Source organism: Xiphias gladius, chromosome 6 (assembly GCF_016859285.1).
Source record: "Xiphias gladius isolate SHS-SW01 ecotype Sanya breed wild chromosome 6, ASM1685928v1, whole genome shotgun sequence".
Lineage (NCBI taxonomy): Eukaryota > Metazoa > Chordata > Actinopteri > Istiophoriformes > Xiphiidae > Xiphias > Xiphias gladius.
In genome coordinates this window covers 15,302,551-15,325,783 of record NC_053405.1, presented here as the reverse complement: position 1 = coordinate 15,325,783, position 23,233 = coordinate 15,302,551, and the positions used below count along the sequence as shown (strand labels likewise).

General features: G+C 39.4%; 3 protein-coding genes across 5 annotated transcripts in view; 1 reads left to right on the top strand and 2 right to left on the bottom strand.

Moving 5' to 3' along the window:
- The window catches only part of usp13 (ubiquitin specific peptidase 13), a 35,282-nt gene extending 22,488 nt beyond the window's left edge, over window positions 1-12,794 (bottom strand). For 2 of the 3 annotated variants that reach the window (XM_040129303.1, XM_040129304.1), the window contains exons 1-8: window positions 12,364-12,793; window positions 10,270-10,395; window positions 7,082-7,142; window positions 3,989-4,110; window positions 2,948-3,090; window positions 1,701-1,885; window positions 957-1,054; window positions 602-792 (exon numbers count right to left, since the gene is read on the bottom strand). In XM_040129303.1, coding sequence (XP_039985237.1) covers window positions 602-792; window positions 957-1,054; window positions 1,701-1,885; window positions 2,948-3,090; window positions 3,989-4,110; window positions 7,082-7,142; window positions 10,270-10,395; window positions 12,364-12,474 — 1,037 coding nt within the window. In that variant the 5' untranslated portion in view covers window positions 12,475-12,793. Of the gene's footprint in view, window positions 1-601; window positions 793-956; window positions 1,055-1,700; window positions 1,886-2,947; window positions 3,091-3,988; window positions 4,111-7,081; window positions 7,143-10,269; window positions 10,396-12,363 lie in introns of all 3 variants that reach the window. The other variant, XM_040129305.1, reaches the window with a different exon arrangement.
- A 981-nt stretch (window positions 12,795-13,775) lies between these two features.
- On the bottom strand, window positions 13,776-18,486 carry ndufb5 (NADH:ubiquinone oxidoreductase subunit B5). The gene is made up of 6 exons (XM_040127914.1): window positions 18,310-18,486; window positions 17,445-17,527; window positions 16,678-16,744; window positions 16,465-16,526; window positions 15,684-15,790; window positions 13,776-13,993 (listed from the first exon to the last, which is right to left on the bottom strand). The coding sequence occupies exons 1-6, from the start codon at window positions 18,425-18,427 to the stop codon at window positions 13,873-13,875; spliced, it is 558 nt and encodes a 185-aa protein (XP_039983848.1). The 5' UTR covers window positions 18,428-18,486; the 3' UTR covers window positions 13,776-13,872.
- A 943-nt stretch (window positions 18,487-19,429) lies between these two features.
- mrpl47 (mitochondrial ribosomal protein L47) lies at window positions 19,430-23,018 on the top strand. Its single transcript, XM_040128857.1, has 7 exons — window positions 19,430-19,588; window positions 20,962-21,110; window positions 21,443-21,503; window positions 21,586-21,682; window positions 21,823-21,953; window positions 22,377-22,472; window positions 22,623-23,018. Exons 1-7 carry the CDS (start codon window positions 19,455-19,457, stop codon window positions 22,732-22,734), a joined length of 780 nt encoding a protein of 259 aa, XP_039984791.1. The 5' UTR covers window positions 19,430-19,454; the 3' UTR covers window positions 22,735-23,018.
- Window positions 23,019-23,233: the final 215 nt, after the last annotated feature.

Below are 23,233 nucleotides of genomic sequence, written 5' to 3'. Positions count from 1 at the left end.
TTGCTTTTTTCATGTCAATGATTGGTCACAATTTAACAATAACAATGTAATTTTTAATGTCATTTAGGCACAAATGATTTGGGCTATTGAACCTCCATTAGGGATCTCATGTTGCGTAGAAATTTACAAATCAAGATGCTAATTGCCAGGATATCTTTTGTAGCTGATAAATGCTGTAACATCTGCCATTTAAATATTGGCAAATAATAGTTATATTAATTAATCAAATTATGTAGAAATTTTTTACAAATGTTATCTAATCAGCAATGAGTTTCAGTCTTTTTACATGATGTGTTTACAGTATTTTGTGTACCTCTTGCTGTTAAAACACAGAGTCAAAAACACAGTATTCAGTACAGTGCTGAAATAAATAACCATCTGATTGTTTTTACACTTGTACAAACTATGGCTCCCTAAAAAAAACATCTTTTGCCAGTATAAAAAGCCATATAAGTTGACATGTACTGCAAATTCACTATCGCTATATTCAGATAAGACAAAAGACAAATTAATACACGACAGAATAATATACACAATTTAAAACAAAATAAATATTATGTTGTCTTTCTAGTAAATCCTCCTCACAGCGTACAGTACTCACATCCTCTGGAAGTCTGGGATGCTGAAGAGGACCTGCATTACTGTGCCAAGGTAGCAGCTGTTGCCCAGGTTTTTGACGCCTGTGTAACCAGAACCATACACCGCCTTGAGCTTCATGCCAGACTCCTGGATCACCTCCCATTCACTGACCCGCGGCCGTGCGTTATTGTCTGTGTGGTGCCCATTCTCTGTCTGAAAGGGAAAAGAGGTGAGCTGGGTGTTGAGACTTTAGTTTAAGTTCGGTATACAGTGTGTGGATATTTTGTTAAAAGGGCGTCAGATGTTTTGGGCAAGATGGTGCTGAAAAGTTAATAGTAAAACTAGCATGACTCTTCTGCACAGCCAAGATAACTTACTCTTTTCTGCATCTGTAGCATGTCTATTCTAAAGTGTGACAAGTGTTCTGATATGTGGGGGTCCAGCACAGCTTCTTCCTCTTCAAATGAATAGATATCTGAAATCAAAAGACCAGTGAGTCAAGCTGCACATATTCATTTCCTATTTACAGATTTCTGGCCTGCAAGTTCTCCATACGATGCTCCAAAATCTTATGTTAAGCCAAATTGACTGCTTGTACATTTCCATTCCAAGAGGTTCTCAAGTATTCAATTTACACTTGGTTACTGGTTTGTCAGGTACACCAGTTCAATGTATTACAATTCAGTGGTGGTGTATTTACATACTGTACATGAGTGGGGCAAGATATTAGAAACACATCTCAATATAATGCAAACAAGTGGAACATCACAACTAACGATGGTCATCCCATAGTTAAATGAATGCCTCATTGACACAATGTCAACAGAAAATGAGCATTGTAAGTTTTATCACAAAGATTTTATTGCAGGGCTGGTGTATGTATGTATATTAGATTATTTTATATAGTGTGATAGATTACACATCTTTATTTTAACATAAGATTTACATACAGTATTGTTTAGCATGAGCTAAAAATCATTCGATATTAGGAACCGAATAGATTAAAAACTATTTAAGATTTTGTCAAAATGTTCTCTGTGTTTCCATCAACCTAAAGAACACTGATCATCAACACCAACTCAGATGCAACAATTCGGATGAACACGTCGTGTGTCTCAGACCTGCTCCATCTGGGGTGATGGTGTCCAGTTTGACAGCCAGGGGGTAGTTGGTCTCTCTGTAGTGCTCCAGCGCGTGGCCGTTGCCTCCGCTCCCATCGAAGAACCACTTCCCACAGAGCACCGCTCCATCCGTCAGGTTCAACCACAGGTTCTCTCTCATCTCGCACTTCTGACACTTCCAGCCACTGACAACAGAGAAACAGAGACTTGTGTTAATGTTGTGTTGTTTTATTTTTGTTTTTTTTAAATCAAACAGTCATGCTAAGACTCATGGATTGACAGCCTTGAGATGAACAAACACTGCATTTTGCTCACAAGCAGGTGTGGATGAGATCTGTTTTTCTAAATAGACAGGATTAAAAAGGACAAAGGGAAAAGAGACGGTAATGCATACAAATTTAAATAATACATTCTCATGAAATGCCTCTATGTATTATTTAGTTAATAATTTAATAAACTGGAGGCACAAGGAACAGATTTTTTAAAAAGCATGGTAAAAATCTAAGCAGCACAAACAGAGACATTACGACAAAACTTGTAAAATACATCTTTCGGATTTTAATGCTTTTTTAAATGTAAAGTTCAATCTGTGTGAAATTAAGCACGGATTGTCAATTATATAGTTTGTAAAAGCTTTTCGGCTCTTCCTCTTCAGAGCCATCAGTAAAACAGCATTTGGATGGACAGCCAGACTCTCCGTTAACTATCTCAAAAGCTGCTCTCTTGTAGCTGCTGCTGGTAGAAGACATGTTATACGGCGTGAGGGCCTCCATCTCCCTTTCTTTGATGCGTAGTGCAAGGTGTTCTGCTTAGCTGAGGCAGACTGGGATATGGGGCTGAAACAGGACCAGAAACCCTCTTCAGGATCAATCTCAGGTCAGTGGGATCATCCTGTAAGAAGGATTCCCACTGGAAGTTTCCAGCACTAGGGACAGCAAATAAGGGGGCAGGTTGAGACCTCCGTATTGAACCAGATTTAGCGATATGAAGGGCTACACAGTGTCTGTAGTTATCCAGTCAGTCAAATCTGCTGTGTTGCTGTTACCATCATGTGGGTACAGAGGAGAGGGAGTTTGTGCACAAATGTATTTAAGATACACAAAATGCTTGCTTATGTCAATCATGACAATAATGTGACACAGTCAACAGAAGGTTATTGCGGTTAAACCCAGTATGGCATGAGGAAAAATACATTTCTAAGAACATAATGCCTTCAAAACATTTAGACTCCTAAATGTCTGTCCTACCTGGGTGGGATTCTGACCCCGTTATCCAGCTGTCTGAGGCTCCTGGCATGTCTGGACACCTGGATCTCCTCCTCCCAGGACTCAGGCTCTTGCTTCTTGTAAGCTGATGGTGCATTGAGAACTGCGTCACATGCGATGGTGACCTGGACATCAGATGAGACAGCAGAGACATGATCAACTGCAGGATGTGGGTGTGGTGAGTATCACCTTGTTCCTCAAAAACAAATTTGGGGATTACTAATTTATTTTAACAACTTTACAAGCATTTAAAACATACATTATCTGCACATAAAAAAGAGAAAAAGTGGACATGCAAAATTTTAAAGAAATACAAAAAAAAAGTATAAAGCTGTGCCATATGAAGTGCCTGAAGAAGCATAGGAGGAGAGCAGCAGTCCAAAATAAACCATGCAAAACACTTAAAAATAAGGTGTTCTCCAATAATACACAAAAAATGTGCAGCCCCAAATTATCTACATCCACAATATTAAATCATACATGCATTAAAAAAAGCCCACGGCCATGCCAAAGCCAAGCTCTAAAAACAACACAAATAAATAAATAAATAGAAGACGGGAGCAAAATTTCTCTTCTGTTCTCCACGCAAGCAATAAAGCACAGACTCAAAAGTGATAGAGGCACCTTCATGTGCACCTAGTGGTTCCCACAGATGGTTTTTTTTTCCTTTGCTTTTTTCAGAGAGAAAAAGCTTGTGAAATAGCATTTTAACAAAATCCTCCACCAAACCCATCCAAATGAAAAAAGCCTTAGGTGGGATAACAGCTACTAGAGGTTAGGTGACGCATTACAGAATCTCATTCTTAGGGGAAACTATGATTGTTCCTTCCATAGAATATTTTATTACATTACATTCTTGAATATAAAACATTAAGAAACTCTCAACTTCTTCTTAACTTGAAGACATGAATAGCTTCAGGCTAAGTGTTGGCTCTGTCCAGTGTTAGGGGAACCACTGAGTGCACCCTCTACTTCGTCAAGCATGGAAAACACACAGAGCCCGCGCAGCACCGACTCACTGACCAGAGCGGGCAGCTCCTCAATATTTGGTAAGGGGATCTCGAAGTGGTCTGGAAAAATGACGAGCTTGGCCTCGTCCTCGTATTCATAGTCCTCTCCGTTAAAATCGCGGTTTAGCTCTAAATCTTAAAGGGAGGAAGCAAACACTCAGTCAGCCACAGTTAGACAGTGACTGCTGCTTAAAACTGTGCTGACTGACCTTACCTTATTTTTATGCCATGATGGAGTTTGTTCTTGGTTATTTTTATTTTATGTTCTGTTCTTTTCTGCTCTTGAGCGTGAGGTCTGTTCTTTTTTTATGTTCTTGATTTGTACCTTTAGTCAATACTATAATAGTCTGAGTTTGCAGAGGGTACAAGTAGATGAATCCTTGAACGAGAAAACCATCAAAAGGCATCTTGTTCTTAGGACAGGGACAGGATGACCTGACGCGTTGCTAATGACCCTTTTGCTCAGACACAATTCAGGTTGAGCTATATTCAGGAATGGCTTGAATCTTTGACATTTGTCTGTGTAGCTATGGAGCCCTCCTTTCGTTATTTATCATATTATGAAACTAAATTATCAAAATTAGGGCAGCAAATAACAAATATCTCCCTTATTAACTGAACTGCTGGATATTTTCTCGACTAATCATTTGGTCTAGGAAATGTCAGAAAATAGTGAAAATTGTCCATCACACTCTCCTGCAACCTAAGGTGACATCTTATTTTGTTTGAGCAACAGTCCAAAACGTAAATACATTTTTAGATTACTATAGAACTCAAACTATTAGCTGATTAATCAGTGAGTTGACGAACAGAAATCTAATTTATTTTGATAAGCCATTAATTGTTTAAGTTATTATTTCAAGCAAAAATCCCCAACATTTGCTATTTTTCCTATTTTATATCATTGTGAATTTAATATCTTTGATTTTTGGGGCTGTGTGTCGTACAAAACAAGGCTTTTTATTTCTTTCTTTTTTTTTTTTTTTTTTTTTTTTTACAATTTTCAGACATTTTTAGAACAAACAATGAGTTGATTAATCAAGAAATTAATTGCTAGTTCACTATCAAGTAAAAGAAAGAGTAGCACTGAAGCCGTACAAGAAAAAAAGCTGAAACCAGACAACTCTGGGCATTTTTGCTGAAAAAAATGCCAAAAAAATTAATTTTCTGTCCTTCGGCTGATCGATTAGTCACCTTAACATTTCAGCCCTTACCAGAATGATATCAAGCTTAAGTCGAACCTGAAAATATTTCTGAAGGGGCAGCTAGAGAGAGCCTCATCACTTAAATCTCTCTCCATATAGAGCTGTCTGTTCTGAACATGCAGCCTAAAGTCGTGTAATGACTCATGAGAGACAGGATCATAGGTTATCCCTGACATTGTTATGTGCCCACTGGTTTCATGGTAACCATGGTCTGACATTAGCAGCTACCGGCTTGATTAGATCACCGGACTGGTATGGGGATGACGGCGGATACATACATGCCCACCATCACATCAAGAATCCAAAACAGACGAGGGCAAGAATTGTCATCAAGTGCAGAGAAGGACCTCTTAAGAAAGAGTCTCACAAATTTCTATCAGAGAGACAGAGTCAGACATTGGCTAGAGAGGGTTGACTGAATGTACAGCAGTCAAATCGAAGGCAATCCATAGTAAAGTCAATTAAAATCTGGACGATGAGAAAACGGGAATGTCAATTACAAAGTGGCTGAGTGGAAGGAATTCCTCCAGCAGGGAGGGAGTGAGGGTGAGAAGGAGGGAGAGTGACACCTGGTCCTCTCCGAGCAGCGTCATAGCTGCAGCACAAGTGTGTCAGCCTAGATGAGGGGTTGACAGGAGGTGGCAGCTGAGAGGCCTGCGACTGACAGGAGGCGGCTCCACTGTAAACCAAGGAGGAGGAGGAGGAGGGGAGTAGGCCAGGCTTTGATTTAGAACAGTTACCAACCACATATACAAATAAATGGGCTATATTTAGAGAACAGGAGGAGGAGGAGGAAGAGAGGTCTCATCATGGGAAATATCTGACGCTTTGGGTAAAGGCCGGCTGGAGGGGCAGCTGGCGGGTCCCCACAACGTAACAAACAATAACACGAGCTCGCAATGGATGTGGTTCTTTTAGCAGAGAGACGCGTTTCTGACCACACAAAAGACATTTAGTCTAATACTACTACACCAACTCAGCGCAAGAAAATGAGCTGCACCTTTTCCCTATCTTCAACAAGCTTCATTTTGTTTTCGGCTATGATGAGAGCACCAGTAGTAGTAATAGGTTTAATCTTGCCTCTAACCAGCAGTAGAAAGGAAGTTCAATTTTGAGGTACTTGTATATGTCATACTTCTACTCAACTACATTTCAAAATTAAATATTGTACTCTCTCTCGCACTATAGATTTATCTCACAGCTATAGTTACTAGTTACTTTTCAAAGTAGGGTTTTAAATGAAAATCACATCATAAGATATTAAATACACTGCACTGTTAAAGATTAAACCAGTGGTTCCCAGTCTTTTAGGCTCGTGAACCTTTAGGACAGAAGTGCCTAGTTGGGGCCCTTTGTCATGTTTCACATATTTGTGAGTTGTCAGCAGTTTCATCAAAGAGGCACTGCCCGTCTAAACTTCTCAAACAGTTTCACTGAAATAACTGTTTGAGGCCCAAACTCTCCCAAAAAGGTAAAAATGAAAGAAACAATGAATACAATACTTTTTTCTTCTTCTGTGCCCCAGTCTATCACATCTAACATATCCTCCGGTTGGGAACCACTGGACAAGATAACTAAATTACCTAAGTGTCTACAAGTTAGTTAAAACCAGCAACAACATGAAATGCTGCTTCTGCATTGATGCATCAGTATTAACAATCTAATAATGAAATATATTTGATAATATGTCAGTCACAGGAGACTTTTTTCTGCAAAATGAGTACTTCTACTTTTGATACTTTAAGTACATTTAGCTGATAATACTTCTTTAGTTTTACTGAAGTAACATTTTTAATGCAGGACTTGTACTGGAGTATTTTTACATTGTGGTATTGCTACTTTTAAGTAAAACGTGAATACTTCTGCCACCACTGCCTCCACTGACCGCCCAACTCACTTACCTAGAAACACTTTTCCGTTCCTTCGTCTGGGGATTGCACCTCCTGCAGCTCCTGTGGCTTTCTGTAAAAAACAAGAGGAAAGAGCGATTAAATTGGATGAAAGAACTTTCATTGCACTAAAAAAATCCCTTAACACCTTTGATGATTCCAGTTGTAAAATGCTGGGAAAAACCTTTTATGCTTTGCTTCGACAGAAGACCCAGATGGCTGTCATTTTGTTAGAAATAGATGCTGGATGTTCCAGTTGCTAGATCGGGTTACAAGGCAAGGGGAAAACCCCTACCATGTCAGGGTCAAAATTAAAGAATTATAAATTGAAGAGCTTGAGTTGCACAGTTTGATTCGCAGACACGGTCAGATACAATTTACAGTACATTTAATATCGTGTGTTTGGGCCTGTCTTTGCCTGTAGAGTCTGTAATTTTCTTTTTCTGCCCTCTCTATTTCTCTTTTTTTCTTTTCACTACATACTTTCCTGGATGGTAGAAACCCAACTTTAAATAATCAATCTTTAACAGACTCATAGATAAATATTTTCAACACTTTGTCAGTGACTTCACATAAGCCATGTGTCCAAATAACTGACAGTCAGCAAAACAACCCAGTACCACCGACTGGTGTCCGTCCAGTCCGATCAGGTTCAGGTGACTGCTTCCCATTCACTCGTTGGGGAGGAGGACACGGCGGGCGGACAGACAGAAAGACAAGAGAATGCTGACACATTGGAGACCAAGTGGATTCATGGGAAAAAACAGCAGACACGGGAGCCTGCAGAATGTGAGCAGCTGTTTCTGGCCAGATTCAGGCATGGAAATAGCAGCTCTTTACAAAGCAGAGCTTATCTGGGGCCAATTAGAGCCAGTGAGAAAGCACAGCAGCAGCTCGGGCCTTTGTTGTTCACAATCAGCTTTTAAAAGAAGAGAGGCTTGTTCGGGTACATGTGTGCTTTGTTCATATAAAAGCAAAAATTCTCTGTTGAGTTCATTTGTTATACATTCAAGGATGGACGAAAAAGAAAAAAAGAAAAACAGGAACACCTTACGATATAATGCAATCCAAGGCAACACCACCACAAACTTCAAAAGTGACCACAAAGCTGAATCAATAGATCAATAGCTCTCTGGCTCAGCCTCAACAAAAATGTAACGTTGTTGTACGGTTGTTGTTGTTGATCGCATTATTTTCTAAGATGTTCCTGTTATTTTGTTCACTCCATTTACTAATATAAACAAATTCTGTTACTTAAAATCTAATGTTGTTAAATGTATTTAGAGAAATTAAAATGTAGTTGTAAGGATTTGGCACGTTATTATTTGAACATCGGAAGAAACTTTAATATAGCAATTACACATTATTTTTAGGGATGTGTAATATCCATTAATTTCCAAGGTTTCTTGGAAAGCACTGTGTAATGTTATGCTGATTATAGGGACTATAGGAATTATCTTGAAAGAAACAACCCATTTAAACCAAAGTTAATATTCACTCATTTCTTTATTTATTCTCCGTATATGTTGAACTGAATTCTTGCCTGTAAACAAATTTCACATTTTTGCATTCGGCTGACGTGCACTGACTAAAAACTCTCAAGGTTTCATTGGAAACCAATGGTAATTAATGAATTGAAAGCATTACATTTAAAAAATGTTTTAAAAACTGTGCTATTTACCGCAAAATTAGTACCAAATTACCAGGGTCTTTCCAGAAAACTTTAGGGAAATTTTTAAGATATGGCAAACCCGTAAAATAAAGCATTACCAATTTACTATAGCTACAAACAAAACAGTGTGAAAGGTTAGAGTTGCAATACAGAGCTGAAAACATATCAAGTGTTGGCCACAAACACTCAGACAGGCCTCAGTCTGAAGGTCAGGTCTGGTGAAAAAGCTCATATAAAGTTAATATTTTTCCCTTTTTCACATAAAATATCAAAGACCACCAAGTGTTCCTGGTGCATCAATGTGAAGGGCATACAATATAATACGATCACTAATGCTCAAAATAATAGCATCACCATGTCAGCAATTCTGGTCACTCAGTGTACATTTTTATCTAAAGCACTTAAGCACATAACAGAAGTGGCTCTTTAATTGTGGAATGACACTGACTTGGAGGGAAAAGTAGCAGAGGATCAAATAATCTCAGTTACTGAAAACATATCGACACCCTATTTAGTATTCATAAGAAGTATGCAAATATTTAATAAATTGTTCAACACTATAATATAGTTTTAATCAGATAAAGGGACATATTTAATTGCTTATTGATGTTCAGTATTTATGACTTATGCTATGAAGACATCATATCACAGCTGTGTTTTACTATACATCTTTCATTATTTGTTTATAGCCCAGCTTCCACTCATGGGCATCCAAAGGTGGAGTTATAGTTATTAACAAATACATACATAAATACAAACACTTATATCTGCTTACAACTACGTTATAGTGTGTTTTAAAACACTGGTTACACATTTATATAGTGCTTATAAATGCTAAATTAGGGGGAGGAATAGGAAACTATCACGATGGCCCTCCCCACGGTTTGGAGGCATGGCATGGGCCGGCACATGTCACACTCCGGGTTCTCCATACTATGTGCAAACCCACATTGGAAAGGGAGACGGACAAAAACAAGAAGAAAGAGATGGAGTCCTTATTGGAGCAGTTGAGTTGGTTAGGTAAATTGACTTTAATTGAGGAGCTGTTCCTTTGAAGATGGCTGAGATTAGGTGCTGAAGTAGGCCGTTCGGATTACGATTATCTATTGGTCAAAGGTAAAGAGTCTAGAGGTGTGCCAGCATTAGGGTGGGATGCACTCTCAGTCACAGACAGTTTCATACTAAAATAGATCATTTTTAAATACGATTTGGAAGCGAGTGAGATCTGCCTGAAGCAGAGGGGCTCAGGCTGGAAAAAAAAAAAAAATCAGTATCGTCACTGTTCATATATCAACGGCTGTAATCACTTTATTGTAGATGTATTGATTTTTCTGTTCTATTTTTGTTTCATATCTATCATATTAATGTCTCTCTAATTGTCTTTTGTGTATTCTGTTGTTATTGACTGCAAAAGCCTGTATGAATGTGATTTGACAAGCACTACGTAAACAAAGATTATTATTCTCACTCTCATATCCTGTTAATAATCAGTGCCCAATAAAAACACGGCCCACAATGGAAAATGTACCTCTTTGACATGTCGCTTAAGGTGCATGTAAACACTCTGTCCTGTTTTGCGATAATGTCTCTCCACATGTTCTCGTCCAAAGCCCAGGAATGTGTTCATACACACGTAAAGGCCTCCCTCAGACTCCTGCAGAGGAAAGAAAACACTAACAATGAATAGCAGCACGAGGTAAAGAAAAACTAACAAAAGAAGAAATGTAACATGTTGAAGACCCTGAAAATTGCACAATATACATAAAATTTTGTTCACCATAGTGAAAATAGTGACCGCATTGTCGTCACATTAAGTATGCAACATCTGATTTAACTTTTAACACTACATAGACAGAGAAATGTGCCAGTGATTCTGCAAACACATTTTCAAAAAGGTTTTTTTTGCACTTTGTCAAACAGCCAAAAATCTGATCCAACACTGTTTCACAGAAAATAAATGTCACTTTTATCGAGAGCATGTCTGCAGCTGACGATTTCTGTTTATACTGTATATCACGGCAAAGAATTCCTCAAAAAACTGGATTTACGCTTTCACTTCTTGGGGGCACTGAGGACCTTCAGGGTTTGCTCCAGACTGAAACAGCTTGTTTCAGGATACCAATGTTGTTCATTTTCAAAAATCAAATTCAGAACACATCAGCATGTGACCAGTGGCAAATATTTAAGCTGTTTTTAAATGCAGGATAAAAATACCTCCATTTGACGTTTATTTTTCTGACGGAAACACTCTCCTGCATTTTCACACAAGTGGACTCTGGGAGACAAAATACATCAAGAATACCCCTTTGAAAATAACCCAAATCTGCAATCAGTGTAGGTCTTATGAACCCCCGTGATAAAACCTTTAAGTGGCCCAGAGTGACATATGAGCTTCAAGAGTGCAAGGATAAAAATAAACCATTCCTGGGGCAAACATGATGAACCCCAGACAGCTGAGTCACCTTTAAAAAACGGTTTCAGTTGAGAAAGTAGGTTTACATTGTAAGGAAGCATTTGGAGATTAAAAAAAAAAAAAAAAAAAAAAACTACCTGTCACAAGTCTTTACATGGACAGGAAAGGTTGAATTCTGCATAAAAAATCTGTAGAGTCTGACATTTAAAAGGGTTTTAAACTTCAATATAAATCAAAATAATAAATGTTTTGACACCCTGTCTCACTTGTTGCGATCACAGAAAAAGAAAAAAAATGACTAAAAAAAAAAAAAAAGAAAAATCGGGTCATATCTACAATCCAAACCCTGAGTGACACAACAAAATAAAAGTACGCTATAAAGCTTTATACGGACTCACTACTGAGTATTAAAATGTATTTTAAGTCGATATATAAGCCTTACAATACTACCATAGAGAGTGTGAATTTTTCATTATAAACTCACTACTGAACACGGCACTGAAGTGTGAGTGTACAACACACCATAAACTGCATGTTGTAGGATAGCAATGTTAGCCACGACACGATTAAGATCATAAATCCTCATATAATGATAGAAATGGCGAAGTAATATCACAAACTCCCCGCCAAGTATCAGTCACTCACGCACAGAGTCTCGTTTTTAGAGGTAGTATCGAGTTTGAAAACAGCACACACACGCACGCACGCACACACACACACACACACACACACACACACACACACACACACAACAGCTGCTGTACGCACCAGGCAGGACTGCTAATGCTTTTTCAAATGATGCTAAGCTCAGGCAGGTGTGTTAGCTTGTCTGTTTACGGGTTTAATTGGGCCGGTTGAAGCGGTAATGTGGCCTGAACTGGGCTCCTCGCACAAAGGGAAACCCCTCCATCCCTCTCTCCTGAGATGTAAACAACGTCTAATTATTTAGTTTCCTTTCAAGTTCACGGGGAAAGGTGGCCACGGACACACACACACACGCACAGAGAGAGAGAGAGAGAGAGAGACATTACGGCACATTCACGTGTGTTGTTCCATCCAAGCCAAAGCAGACTGTCAGTCCGCCTGCGACGCACATTTCCCTCCCTAAACAAGCCGCTCCAGTCTCAGTGTGAGCGTGTGTGTGTGTGTGTGTGCGTGCGTGTGAGTGGAGCGGATAGGAGGCAGGGGGCCGGGGACGGACACACTTACGGGAGAGTCGAAGGAAAAGGCACACTCGCTCTTGAAAACCCTGTCTCCTGTCCTGGGGACTCTGATGGTGGGCATGTACGGGACCAGCAGCTCTCCGAGGTCTGCAGCCATCTTCGCATTCCTGCTTCTCGCACCACAGTGCTGCGGAGCCACCGGAGCAGCGCTGTCAGAGGAGAGGATGCTATTTTTAAAGCACTCCGTCTCTACATTCCTCCGGCCCGGGGGATGTGACGCTGAAAAACATAAAAATAAAATGACAGAGGGGTGGAGGCTGGCTTCTACACGCGCGGCCGAGCTAAGGGCACGGAGGCTAACGTTGTTCTGCTGATTTTGTTTTTTCTTTTTGTTTTTTTTTTTTGTTTTTTTCTTGCAAAAAGCTTTGACCTGCGCAGAAATTACATCGCTTCTGTTGACTGTGGTGACGCCGCTCCTGAACACGGGGATGTTTTACCAGAAGGGCCCCGCCCACCGCCGAGGATGATTCATAAAGCCACACGCACTTACTACAGCGTGTTTGCCTCCTCCGTGATGCAGCGAAAGCGTGGTTGTGAAGGGCATTTTTTTATTTTCAGTAGCTCCTGTGAATGCCATACTTTACATGCACATTAAAAAAAAAAAAAACTGCATCATTCTGAATAAGCTTTTGTTGTTAAAACGGTAAACAGTTACAAATGAGGGGGACGGGGGGCACTGTACATAAAATTTTATATTGCAGTATCATTTTGCGTTTATGATAAATAATTGGTGGAAATGACATTTAAAAAAAAAAAAAAAAAAGACAACTAAAATTTAATTTCTCATCTTGCCTGATACGTGATTTCAGTAGCCACCTTTACCAACCCCCGCCCACCCCAGTTAAGGGGCCCTTTGTCCAGCAATCATCTTGTCTGCACAGCTCTGCCACCAGGTGGACGCTCTCTTTAATTGCAAAAATAAAATAAAATAAAATAAAGCAACGGATGTGGCAAAACTGAATCCACAAAAAAAAAGTGTTTCTTTGTTGACAGATCAATGTGTTTGCCTGCCACTTCATATTCAAGTGTTAAGTGGCTACATCTCAATTTAAATTGGAACCTTCAAATTTCTTTGTTCATTTAACAGATACAATGCAGATACCACTGATACATATGAAAACTAAATTCCACATATGGGATGTGTTTAAGGCGTCTAGCTGAAGATAATTTGAAGCTCGTGGCCCTGATTAGGCTTTTAAGTTCAGGGTACAACAGTACTGTACGCATGTGCCTATGTGTGTATGTACTGAACCTAACACCTTCAGGTTGTACGGCAGCATGCTGTAAACTGTGCCACCCAGCAACGTAACATTATTTACAAAAACTTAGTTGACTGTATTGACACAAGGTGAAGAACTTTTTTCAGCATGGACCCAGAAAAGAGACTGTAAGACCACAGAGAGTACATACAGATACTTTATTTACGCAAGAAGGGAAAAAATGTACAAACAGTGAGATTCATCGGCACAATGTACTGACTCCAGACACATCTGGATTAATTGTCAGGTGACGACTTGGGGCTGTTATCAATTAGGTCCCTGCTGAGGGTCTCCACCTGGAACCAGGGGCCATCTCCCTTGTGCCTCATCTGTCGACGCACCTCCAGCTGTGTCATTCTGTTGAGTACAAAGCACGGTCAGTGTATTCATGAAGCCATGCTTCTGCAATAGAGTTGTGAATGCCAGAACAGCGCTACAATACCCTTCACTCACTTTTCACCAAGCAAGGAGAAAAATCAGTGTCGTTTTTGCTTGCACACTAACTCTCATCAACATCCTTGTGTGATTAAACTAGAATTTGTGTCACACAGAAACCTGTCTGGAATCTCAAAGCATATTTGTGTTGTGTATGTCACTGGTGCCCATATCTATGTCAATCCTGCTTTGTGTTCAGGTGTCTATAGACAAAATTTGAGCATTTCCGTTTTCCTATAGTGCTCAGTGCCTGCCTCGAGCACAGTTACACTCTCACTTTGGGACCGACATCGACAATGATGGTGCCACAATTACACGATGAACACGTCCACTCAGAACTGGCTCAATGAAAAGGAACGGAAACCAGTGGCTGATGACTGTGAGATTTTATTTGATCACGTTGGGAGTTGCTGAGTGCTGAATTTTCCCAAGTAAACACATCAAGAGGCTGACACTCCTTTTCAATACGGAGCTGCCTCTGCTACACTCTATGTAGGCCCTGTTGCCACTGCGGTGAGGTAATACGATGAGAGCTGACCAATTACTCTTTTTCGTCACAAATTGCAGATGACCTCTGCAGTCCTTATCAAGGGTCAGGATATTGGCTTGTATTTACAGTGCACTGCATTTTCTGACCACAGTTTGCATCTGTCTTGTGATATACTGTACAATGCGTGTGTTTGAGAAAGGAACATTGCTTTATATTCAGTCTTGTGCATAAAAAAATAAATGTTGTGTTACAAACATGTAATTCATTAACAGGAATGCATCATAACACAAATTGTTTATGACTTAGAACCAGAAGCAGAGAATCACAGACTTATGCCCAAGCAAATGGCTACTGAAGCCCTTTTAACAATCAAAGACAAAACTTCCTCCTCAAAACCTTCAGTTTAGTGCAAAGTAGATCTTAGAAATCTGCTTACAAATGATAACCCTTTCAACAACATCAAACCTGCTGTGTTGGAGCCAAAAGTTGTCACTCTGCTGGCTGGACACTTCAGTGCAAACGGACACTCATTACAATGATATCCATTTAATGAACATTGGCACAGATATTAGCTCATCACTCCTACTTGGTTCTTGTAAGCTGGAACTGATTGTCTTTTTCTTATTGTCAGGGGTTTTTTTTTTATCCTTTATTTGTGAGACAGACAGTAGCTGTTGATGTTTATGCACATTTACAAATTAAACATGCACAGGAATCTGGCTCATATACGTTTAACTAATGGAAAACTGTGTTATTTAATCTGTTAGTTATAAGAACTCAATCTGTCAATGGCATGGTGTCTAAAGAGAAGCATTATTGGACAGATCTCTGGAACAGGGCAATAATGCAATGGTGCAGTATTGCTGCACAATGCAACTCTGCTACATGGTTGGTTGTCGATGTGTTATTTACAAAACTTTTTTTTTTTTTTTCTTCAAGGAGATATGATCTGTTCTCTTGTTTGCTCAAAATAAATGTGAGTGTTTGTATACTTGTGTCACTGCTGAAGATTAAGGGCAGTTAGAAATGTCTTTTTTGGCACTGCAGCACAACTGACTTCTGGGCTTCACGCGAGACAGGATAACAGATACTGCAACATAACACACCGGTACTAACACTCACCTCATGTCTGCCTTCTCTTTCTCTATCTGGATTGCTGCCATCATCTTTTCATAGTCCTTCACTGGGGAATCACAGACGTTCCGTGCAATCCACCTGGTAATGGGGTGCTGCAGCAACAGGGAAAAAGACACACAAGTTAAAAGTATTTTTAATAACTGAAAAAGTATTTGATGCAAACAAAGTATACGATTATCAACAATTTCAGAATTAGACTAATCATGTGACATACGCATTGCAGTGTAATGCTATTGTAATTACAGGGCTGCCTAAGCCCATTAGTAATCTCAAGGGTGTTTGTTTTTGTTTGTTGTTTTTTTTGTTTTTGTTTTTTTTTAAATTGTATCTAATTAGTCATTACATAAATCTTAAAATCTCAGTCATATCTGTGACACCGCGATATGCTCACAACCATAGACCAGAGATCCTTTGGCATGACTATATTCATTTCCTGATGAACAATAACACAACCAAAACCATTTCACTGATTTTACAGTTAAATGAAGTAGTAGGGGTGGTAGTAGGGGGAAAGTGCACAGGCTCCCCTCTGAAATGACTATCATAAAAGCAGTCTGTCTAGGCACAATATAACACTTTAAACATCTGGGATCTGAAAAATATCAGACAGCAGTCACATGAAACACTCACAGCTGTTTTAAAGACTGGCATTGCTACAAAGGCTTTGTGATGGTAAGGATTATTATGGTGTGAGCTTGTCCTTCCCTGAAAACCTGAAAACCTTCTTTAAAAAAAGAGTTAATGAGAGAAAAAGCTAGCTACATACCTTGTAGTATTCCCAGTGCTCAGGTTCGTAGCCCTCCGGAATTTCAGCCAGCTCTGCCTCACCTTCACAACAAAAATCACACTCAAGTTCAACTCGAAGTAACCTGTCTTTTAGTTATTCATTAAATCACATCCTTAACTTACCAGATATTATCTACTGATCCAAATTAAGCACTTAAACACACAAAAAACTTCAAGAAATAAGCTTACTTACCGATAAAGACATTCACACATGTGACAAAGACAGCCACAGGAATGCCAGTCAGCAGGACGTAAAATTGCTGAGAAAACATGAGAAGACAAAATGAAATACTGAAAAATGTACTGTTGTTCTGCATGATTGGTGTCCAAGACTGGAGGTCTAACCAGGCTAACATATTAGGAATAACTGTTGCTTTATGCTGACATGTGTAACTTGCACCTCTAAATCATAGAAACTACAAGCCCAAGAGTAATCGTCATACCTAAATTTTGTCCACTTTGGGTTTTTTGTTTACATTGCTCACTACTGGCTCCATGTAATGTATGTAATCCAAGTGTGTAAGCCTACTCTATTGCTGAGTTCAATGCAAGTACCTCTGGATTAGTGCATCGTCATGTGTGTGAAATATAAGTGGCAAGAGCATGCACAAACATGCTCTAAAACAAGAGTGATAATTTGCATGTCCTTAAGAGGTGGATTCAAAAGCTAAATTTCAATAGTTTTTAAGAGTAATGCAGGTACCTTAAGGAATACAACTTTAAAGACCTTTGGGGGGGGGGGCATAATTTGAGTAACATTACATTACAGGCTTTTGGTATCCTTGTCCAAGCAGGTGCGGCAGGGCTCCACTGCAGTGTCTTGGCTACTGACACGCAGCTGTTTACGAAGAGACTGACTGATCAATTGTGACTGATCCTAATATCGACAAACTACAACTCCCAACCTTGGACTCAGACAATGACTATGATCAACAAATGAGATGGTGTTCCATTACTCACCAATAAGCGCAGAAATCTCCTGTCATAGTAGTCAGAGGGTTTGATGACAAACATTTTCTTTCCATGACCCCAACGGACGGCCACTGTAAAACAAGACAGAGGATGCTGTGATAACTAAGCGTTTGCCATTTAAATTTTGGTGCTACACTGATATGCAGATATAATAACATGAGACTAGACAGAACGGGACTGTGGTTGTTGATACAATGTCATGTAGATTAAATGTTTCCTGATTTCAGATGTCGATGTTCTGAATCGGTATGGCTGTTGTATGTTAGTAAAATGCTTCATCAGGTCTCAGTGCCTCATTATAGCCACATTACTGCCGATCATCTCTCGGATTCTTTTTAATAAATCAGGGGTGGGCAAAATTATTATTATGATCATTATAACAGCTTTATCGTGATATCAAAATGTTATATTTACTAATGTTTACAGAATCATGTGGTAAGATGTTGAATGTGCATCCTATAGAGTCAAATTGGTTGATTGAAATTAAATGTATTCATTTTGACACAAAAATCGCAAATCACAATATTTTTAATCGGAATTTTGACATGGTATTATTATACTGTGAAGATAAACTATCACCCAAACCCTGTTAACCAACTAATGTGTCAGCTGTCAAATACCACTTGCCCCAATGAAAACAAAGGCTGTTAAAATACTATTAGCGGACAAAGTGGAGTGAGCAGCTATGTGTAACTATAAAGTTATTGTTTTTGACTTTTTGTTGACAGTAGGACAAACGTTACCAGCTAGCTCATGTTAGCAAGCTAACGAGTCCCGGCGCAAGGTCATGAGAAGAGATGGCCACGTTCAGGGTCAAACTTCTCCGTTTTTTAACGGCCAGGTTGTCGCTTACCTTTATCTGTCCGTGGGATTGTTCGAGTGAGTAGATTCGCCGCACTATTTCCAGATTTCAGAGGACTCAGTCTGGCTGCAAAAGCAGCAGCAGACCTGAGAACACTCATGCCCACCATCGCTACTGTGGGAAGACCTCACAGCAACACAGACTGGGAGCCGTTAACGAAGAGGTGATTCCGAAACCGCCATCTTTAATGAGGGCAGAGGCGGACGACACTGAAGTTAGCTTCAGATTCGATAGGTAGTGGCCACACCAGGTTACCTGGATGGAAAACTATTTTACCAAGACCTATCTAATCTGGACTAAGAGAAGCTAAAATCTTTTAAAAACGCAGAATTGTGAAACATTATTCTATTTGTGAAATAAAAAAAGGGCAGTTTCACTGCTTTCTTTCCCTATCTAGACCACATCAGACCAGGTCTAGATCAAAAATGACCTTACCTAGAGTTGTCATATGTGGACTAAGAAAAAAATTAGAGGTTCAGATTTGCAAATCCTTTATTCTATTTATAACACAAATAGTGTTGAGATAACTGTTTTTTTCCCTTTCTAGACCACATCAAACCAGGTCTGGATTAAAACCTACTTTACCTAGACTTGTTGAATCTGGACTACATTAACCCAGAGCAGCTAAAGACGTTTAAAAACACAGTTTCAGATTTGTGAAACCTTTATTCTATTTGTGAAAACAGGGGAAAAAAAGGGGGGGGCAATTTCACTACTTTTTCCCAATCTTGACCACTTCAGACCAGGTCTAAATCAAGAACCACCTCACTAAACACAAATCTGAAAGTGGGTTTCAAACAGCGTTAAGGCTTTAACTATAACGTCTAACACCTTTTCACAACAATAACTGGATCTAAAAAACGCTCAACGTTGTCGTCTAAGTTTCCTTTAACTTCCCCCTTAACCTCCAAATCGTAAACTAACTTCAGTGTCGTCCGAGTGGTTTCTTTTTGATTCAGGTTTAATTGTATTATTGTGTAGCTGCTGTTGATAGCGTTATAACATAAATAGGGTATATGTTAATCATGTGATAAAATAAAAAATATATATTTGTTGTAAAAAAAATAAAAAAACAAAAACTGAGAAAATGCATGTTGGGTAATGTGGGAAGGACTACGGTAAAAAAAAAAAAAAAAATGGCGGCGTCCTCAGCAGTAGGACGCGTCTTGACTCTTTGCAAGCAGTTTCAAAATGTCTGTAGGATATCTTCAGCGATAAATGCGCAACTCCGTGTTGAGAATGTGAACAAATGCCAGAATCGTCTTTACAGGTAAGAGACTTTTATAAGGGGACGCTGCTGTGTGTTAAGGAAGCGGCGGTAAAGTCAGCGCGCTGACACGGTTCATCCTATAACTGGACACGCAGGACTCCTCTGCTCCTCATGTAGCCGCACCAGTGACTTGTGTACATCACTGTGTGAATAAAACAGCGGCCCCTGTGAATTAAAGAGGAGATCAGGGCATCCGGAGTTTGGTCGATGAGGCCGTCTGCCGACATTTGTGGGGTTTGTCCACTGACGTTGTGTTACGGGCTCAGGCTCATTTATTATGTCCAGTCACAATGTGGCTTGGGATAAAACAATTGCTCTTCGTGAATGTTTTTTTTAAATGGTAGTTGTAAAATGTGGTATTTACTGAGTCTGAGAACAGGAAGTCAAAGCTTGAACGCTAATATGACAGTCCACCAATATATTTAAGATACTTCCAAGATACATTTGTATATTTCTCAGAAAGATTTTTTAAGTATATTGTTATTAGTAATTGTATTATTATTATTTTTATTATTATTATTGATGCCCATTACTGTGTGTACCCTTTCAGATAGTTGTTAGTGATATTTCTGTTATATTTATAGTTATTTATTTGTTTGTTTATGGCAATTACACACACATTTTTAAACTTTTAAGCCTTTGAATGTTTTTGGCTTTGAGATCAACAGGGTCTTCCCATTTTTCCTATCCACTGTGTGTGTTTATCTGTTGATGGTTGGGGAGCTGCTGCCGCACACAATTGCCCTTGCAGGGATAGATAAAGTTGTATTGAATTGAATTGGATATAAAAGCCTTGAATCTCCTTGATTTATTTCCTCTAGTACAGAGATGTCTGGTAAGATGACAGAACAAGCTTCTCCCAGTATTTCTTAAGAACTTCAAGTGTCCAATTTAAGATTTTCTTATAGGGATCATCCTCTATTCTGAAGTTCATTACTCAATAATTTAGTAACGCTCCCCAGAGCATTTTAAAACCTGTGTAAAGAATCTCCTTATTACCAACTGCTAGTACCATTTTTTTATTTTGAATTTACAGCTGTAACAGTAATATAGTATTGGATTTACATGAATGATTGCATAGTTGTTGTCTGTAATTTCTTTGATACTGAACAAAAGCACTGAAATCAGTCTCTGGGGCACAAAGGAAAAGAGAAGGTGATCAAGGAAGGAACAGAGGAAGCATTTTAAGAGAAGCCAAATGCACTTGCTTCAGGATTTGTCTCAGCCTCTGTGGTGGTCACTGAAAAGAGACCCTTCAAATTCACAATTTTAAATTCAGCCACACAATATGACGGATAACGCATGTGAAATGAAATTCAGGGTGGATTATCCCTTTAAGTCCTAACTGCATGAGTTTATTTTGCGGCCACCAGGGAAAAGTCTCCGCACGTTGCCCCGTCTTGGTGTAGTCCCATCAGCTCTGTGGGTCAGTGTCGAGCTCTGCACACAACCATCAGCAGAAGAGGACTGGAGGAGTTCTTTGACTTCCCTGAGAACTGGGGAGAGACCAACGTGAAGTCAGGTATTATAGCTTTCAAAGAACTCGTGCCTCCTCTGGCTGCACAGATGCTTGTGGTTTTAATGACAGAACATTGTTGGAAAATTTAAATCAGCATCTGGACGCGGATCAGCTTCAAAATAGACATAGTGAGAAAGATTCATGCTGATTTTTGGCGAATTATTGGGAATGTGAGAGTTTTGTGCAAGAATCAATAGTGCAAAATTTCAAGCGAGTCAGACTCAAGTCCACTGAGTAAAAAAGTCTTCTGAATTCATTATGTTGCTGTAGCGCAGTTGCAATGTATTTGTGATAGTGGCTTTTAATACTGTTTCCTTTCGTCGTAATTTTTGTAGGAGGACCCTGGACTGCCAAACAACTGAGAACAAAGAGCAACGAGGATTTACACAAACTTTGGTAAGGACCACCGAGATCACACTGCTTCTTCAAACGATATGAAGATTCATCTTCTGTGAGTAACGCCCTTGTTCTATCTCAGGTATGTGCTGCTGAAAGAAAAGAACATGCTGCTGACACTTGAGCAGGAAGCAAGAAGGCAGAGGGTTCAGATGCCGAGTCCAGAAAGAATAAGGAAGGTTGGTGTGACGTTCAGCTGTCATCTCCACCATTACTGTAGAAATAGTGAAATCCATTCGACACACATCAACTTTGACTCAGCCTTTGACAGAGCGAGGTAGGATGCAGGGTTTGAACGTGCAGTCTTTCCCCTTCCCAGATTGAGCGGTCCATGTTCAGGCTGGAGACGGTGGTGAATGAGAGGGAGACGGCGCTGCGTCTGTTGCAGACAGGACAGGAAAAAGGCAGGCCAGGAGCCTGGAGGAGGAACATCTTTGGATACGTCTACTGGTGAGTGCCGAGTCTCCGTATGTATCATGTCACACATGCATGGAGAGAAATATCGGACTCTTAATTAACCTTTTTAATTCATTCATCAGGTGAAGGTCTGAGTGGATCTTGACATTTGTATTAGCACAGTCACACTTTTTCCCAGGCTTCACAGATTTGAGTCCGAGATTGACACTGAAAAAACTCGGTCAGCAAACTCATGAACTGAGGTCATTATTATATTCACAAAAACCACTATCATTCAAACCCGGTCTGGATTTTGACAGAAGCACTTCAGCTGTAGGCAAAGCTGACTTTAGACCTTGGGTAGGTGGTCTGTAATCTGAATGCAGTATCTTTCAAAGGGCCAGGCTTTGGAAAAAGAAATGTGGTTAGTGGCATCAATCACATACCTTTTTTTTTTTTTTTTTTTTTCTCCCTCAGGTATCGATTCAAAGAATATGCAATTCCTTGGTACATGAATAAAAGATACAAGCGCAAGAGATTCTACACACCAAAGTTTGTCCAGCCACACATAAGGTAAGATACAGTGTCGCACACATTCAATTTTGAATAAAAGGTGTAGTCTGTGCAGAATGTAACCCTGAGTTATGTTACATTAAATTTCCGTTCTCTTACAAAAAGTTGTTTTGTTTTTGTTTTTTTTATTCATACTTTTCCGTCTTGCAGGCTGCGTATAGAGAAGTACCTACGGGAAAAGACCAGGAAAGCAAGCTCAAAGAAGGAAGCTCAGGCCAAACTAAAGGAGAAGTTTCCTCAAATGAAGGTTTCATCATCATGAAATTTCAGGCTCCCGTTGTGTTGATAATGAATTTTTGACAGCTATGATCCTCACATCTATCCAGACACAAGTCCCTTTCCACATGTTATTTGATAAATGAATACAAACAGACATGGCAGTCTGAATCAGGTCCATTCAAATAACCGAAGGTGGTTTGAAACTTGTAGTGTACAAGTTAATTTGTTCAGCTGTTATTTGATCCTACAAGATAAATTATGCTACATCACCCTGAAATATTTTGGTCACGGTGTTGATACTTGTTATTAAAACAAACCTAATACTGAGTGGGTTTTTTTTGTTTGTTTTTTTTTTTCTCCCCCTCAAAAAGTTTTGGGTCAGTACGGTTAATAGTTGAGTTATAGGGATCATGTGATCCTGGATAACTTTTTAAAATATAACCGATTCATGTCAACCACACACCAACCATAGCTTCCATACAAAGAAAAATATTCACAGTACTGTTTGCGTAAAAGTAGGACATTACAATTTTATGACAAAC